Consider the following 3,658-nt stretch of genomic DNA (forward strand, 5'->3'; position numbering starts at 1 on the left):
GCAAACAATCTTGTAAAATCTGTATTGATCTTCTTTATCAATATATATTTTAAATTTGAAAATTGTGTTTGTATTCATCCCCCCCTTCTACAAACTGTTTAGTATTCTTGTAGACCCTTTTGGGACCAACACCTTGTACTAGATCTTGCTGCTGCAATGTTTGTAAACCCGACTTGCTGACATGTGCCAGCCTTTGATGCCATAGTCGAGATAAGTCTTGCGTGACGGTATGAAAACAGACCCCCTGGTTCTTGTTTGCAGCTTTGGTTAAAGTTTTTGCTACCAAGGTGAACATACTATCAGGAGCCATACCTGTTTGAATGATGAGACCTTTCTCTGGATGATATATCTTGCATCTATTATCTTCAATCAAAATGGATAAACCTTTTTCCTGTAGTTGTCCAATGCGCTCAAGAGATTGTTCTTGAGCTCAAGTACGTAAAAAACGTCAGCAACTATGTAAATCATCCCATTTATCTCCATTTTGAAACTCCCAATTCCGGACACCAACATCTTTAAATCATTTCCAAGCTTTACAAATTGTGTAAAACTTTCATCCAACTCAGAGAACATGTTCTTATCACTGCACATGTGGATGTTGTATCCTGAATCCAAGAACCATAAATCTTCTCATTTCTTAGATGTATCCTCAATATGCGCCATCAACACCATTTCTTCCTTTTCATCAAGCTCTACATAATTTGTTTGCCGTCCCCATGAAGGGAATTCGTACTGGAAGTGGTCGAGCTTGTGACATCGAAAACATTCGATGATAGATTTGTCGAATGTTGCTCTTCCTCTCCCACCAATGCCGCGACCCCTTCCTTGGTAGTATCCTCTTCCGCTTCTTCCTCGATTTGAAACCGTTGTTACCTTAAAAACTTGCTCTTCCCCAATCTCTCATTTCCTTAGCTTTTGGCTCATGCATCAGTAACGAACTTTGCAGCTCATCAACTGTAAGTTGGTCGATGTCCTTGGATTCTTCAATCGAGCACACAATGAAATTGAAATTTTCTGTTAGTGTTCGTAGAATCTTTTCCATGACCTTGACGTCATCCATATCTTCTCCACAATTCTGCATGTCGTTGGCTATAACTAACACCCTTCCAAAATAATTTATCACCGATTCTCCCCCTTTCATCTCTAAGGCTTCGAACGAACTGCGAAGTCTTTGTAGTTGAGCTCGCTTCACTCTTGCATTTCCCTTGTATTTCACTTTCATTGACTCCCATATTTGCTTTGCCATCTCCTTTTGAGTGATAGTCTTTAGGATTGACTTATCAATGGCTTGAAATAGGTAGTTCTTTGCTTTTAAGTCTTTGAGCTTTGCTTCATTTAGGACTTTCTGCTGATCTGTGGATGATGCTTCAAGGGCTGCTGGTTCATGGTAACCATCTTGGACTATACTCCAATACTCCTTTGAACACAGTAAGTTTTCCATGAGCAAGCTCCAATGATCATAATCTCCATCGAACATTGGCACACATGGGGCTATGAAATTACTTGATTCAGCAGCCATCTCTCAATCGATTTCTTTTCTCACACACTCGTGTTTATCTCTCACACTAATTCTTCTTCACTCGCTCATGTTTACACTCGATTTTACTCTGATACCAAATGTAAATAGAAGCTTAAAAAACACATAGAAGAAATTGTTGGCTTCAAAAGCTTGCCTTTATTCAACAAAGTACTGAGCAATTTATAGCCTTTTACAAAACAAAAAAAGAGAAAAATAAGCTAACTTAATCTATTGGATTATTGAAAAAGCCTTAGGAATAAGCCCCCTAAATACTTGGTAAAACTAACAGCAAAGACTTAGTAAAACTACCAGTAAACAACTAGAGGCAACATGGTTGTCGTTGGACTTTATCAAATCAAACCAACAAACCCCATAGCAAAGGTGGTTTTAGAGTAGATGGAAGATCGGGGAAGGGGGTCTTCAAGAAAATGAGCGAATGAGGAAGGAGTTCCATCGAAGCAGAGAGGGAAGGGGAGAAGAACCACCACTGTCATCGCGCATCTGTAACCACAATGCTTGACGAAGGGGAATCTGAAAAGGGGAAGGTCTAGATGACAAGAGATGGGGGTTTCAAGGAGATGAGGCTTCATATATGGCCAGATAGGACATCATCGACCAGAGATGTTGGTGGTCAGTGACGTGGGAAGAGGCCCAAGTGGTGGTGGCCAGTTACATGGAAAGACCGAATATGGCCTATTTTTGTCCCAGACCTCCTTTGCCAAGGCGATTCTTGCTCGTGCTAGCATGGAAACGTGCAATCCTTACAGCACTCCGATAGACATTAAGCCAAATCTTTCATCATTAGGAAAGCCTGTTCGTTGATCCTTCCTTATATCGAAGCCTTGCAGGGGCACTGCAATATCTAATCTTCACTCGTCCTGATATTGCATATGCGGTCCAACAAATTTGCCTTTATGTGCATATGATCCTCGTGAACCACACCTTCTAGCCGTAAAGGGTATTCTTCGTTACCTGCAGGGTACACTCTCACATGGTCTTCATATTCGTCTGTCATCCGTTGACAAGTTGGTTTCTTATTCTGATGCTAACTGGGTTGGCTCTCCTAAAACACGTAGGTCGACCTCTGGGTTTTGTGTCTTCCTTCATGACAATCTTGTGTTGTGGTCTTCCAAACGTCAACATGTTGTCTCCCGTTCTAGCACTGAAGCTGAGTACAAGGGGTAGCCAATGTCTTTGCTGAAGCTGCTTGGCTTTGCAACCTTCTTCTTGAGCTATCTTGTCCTCTTTCACGTACGACAGTTGTTTTTTGTGACAATGTCAGTGTCATGTACTTAGCTTCTAACCCAGTTCATCACCAAAGAACAAAACATGTTGAAATAGATTTACATTTTGTTACGGAACGAGTTGCGATTGAACATGTGCATGTGTTGCACGTTCCTCTGCTCATCAATTTGCAGATATTTTTACAAAGGGGTTACCAAGAGAATTATTTATATTTTACTTTAGAAACAGTTTAAGCATTCGTCAACCTCCCGCTCAAACTGAGGGGGTGTGTTAAAGCATGTATTTTTATATCTCTTTTTTGTTAATTCTGTATAGTATAAGGACCCTTTTGTAACGTTGTATTCCATATATACTAAGCAATAATATGCAAACCCTAACAGGATTTCCACATATTCCAACACTTCTATTACTATTTACTAAGGGTTATCAGAAATTCGTCAATGAGTTTTGGAGTCACTATGGATTACTTGATAGCCATATTGTCGGCAAATTTAATCTATTATTCCACGGCAATCTGCCGACTATTATTGACGGATTTTTATCGTCGATGCTTTTCGTTGATATATGCTGTCTAGTAGTGTTTTGCATCTTTAATATGCAACAAATATCAAACCAAGCATCGACGATACAAATCCGTCAATAATAGTCGACGGATTACCAGCGGATTAAAGTTGGCCTAGAGCCACAAATGTCGACTAAACTAGCAAGCTTGATTTGTGAATTTCCAAACCGAACCTGCTAATTTTGTGTTCCATTGGTTTTTGATATATATGGGATGTTCAAGTACCTGGCGAAATCATTGAATATTTGGTTTCTGCCAAACCATGGACAACCCTACCTCAAAAACATCTATTCTGATCCACTATTGCTAAAAGAAATTTGCAAATTAACTTG

At 39.9% G+C, this 3,658-nt stretch overlaps 1 protein-coding gene across 1 annotated transcript; it reads right to left on the reverse strand.

Annotated features, from left to right (window-relative positions):
• Positions 1 to 874: 874 nt before the first annotated feature.
• LOC112508729 lies at positions 875 to 1,519 on the reverse strand. The gene has a single exon (XM_025113440.1). The coding sequence runs from the start codon at positions 1,517 to 1,519 to the stop codon at positions 875 to 877; it is 645 nt and encodes a 214-aa protein (XP_024969208.1).
• Between the last annotated feature and the right edge of the window lie 2,139 nt (positions 1,520 to 3,658).

Source organism: Cynara cardunculus, assembly GCF_001531365.2.
Source record: "Cynara cardunculus var. scolymus isolate 2C chromosome LG 3, CcrdV1, whole genome shotgun sequence".
NCBI classification, from domain to species: domain Eukaryota; kingdom Viridiplantae; phylum Streptophyta; class Magnoliopsida; order Asterales; family Asteraceae; genus Cynara; species Cynara cardunculus.

Excerpts from the sequence above, each read along its gene's own strand:
- LOC112508729 (XM_025113440.1), bottom strand. The coding sequence starts at position 1,519 with ATGGCTGCTGAATCAAGTAATTTCATAGCCCCATGTGTGCCAATGTTC.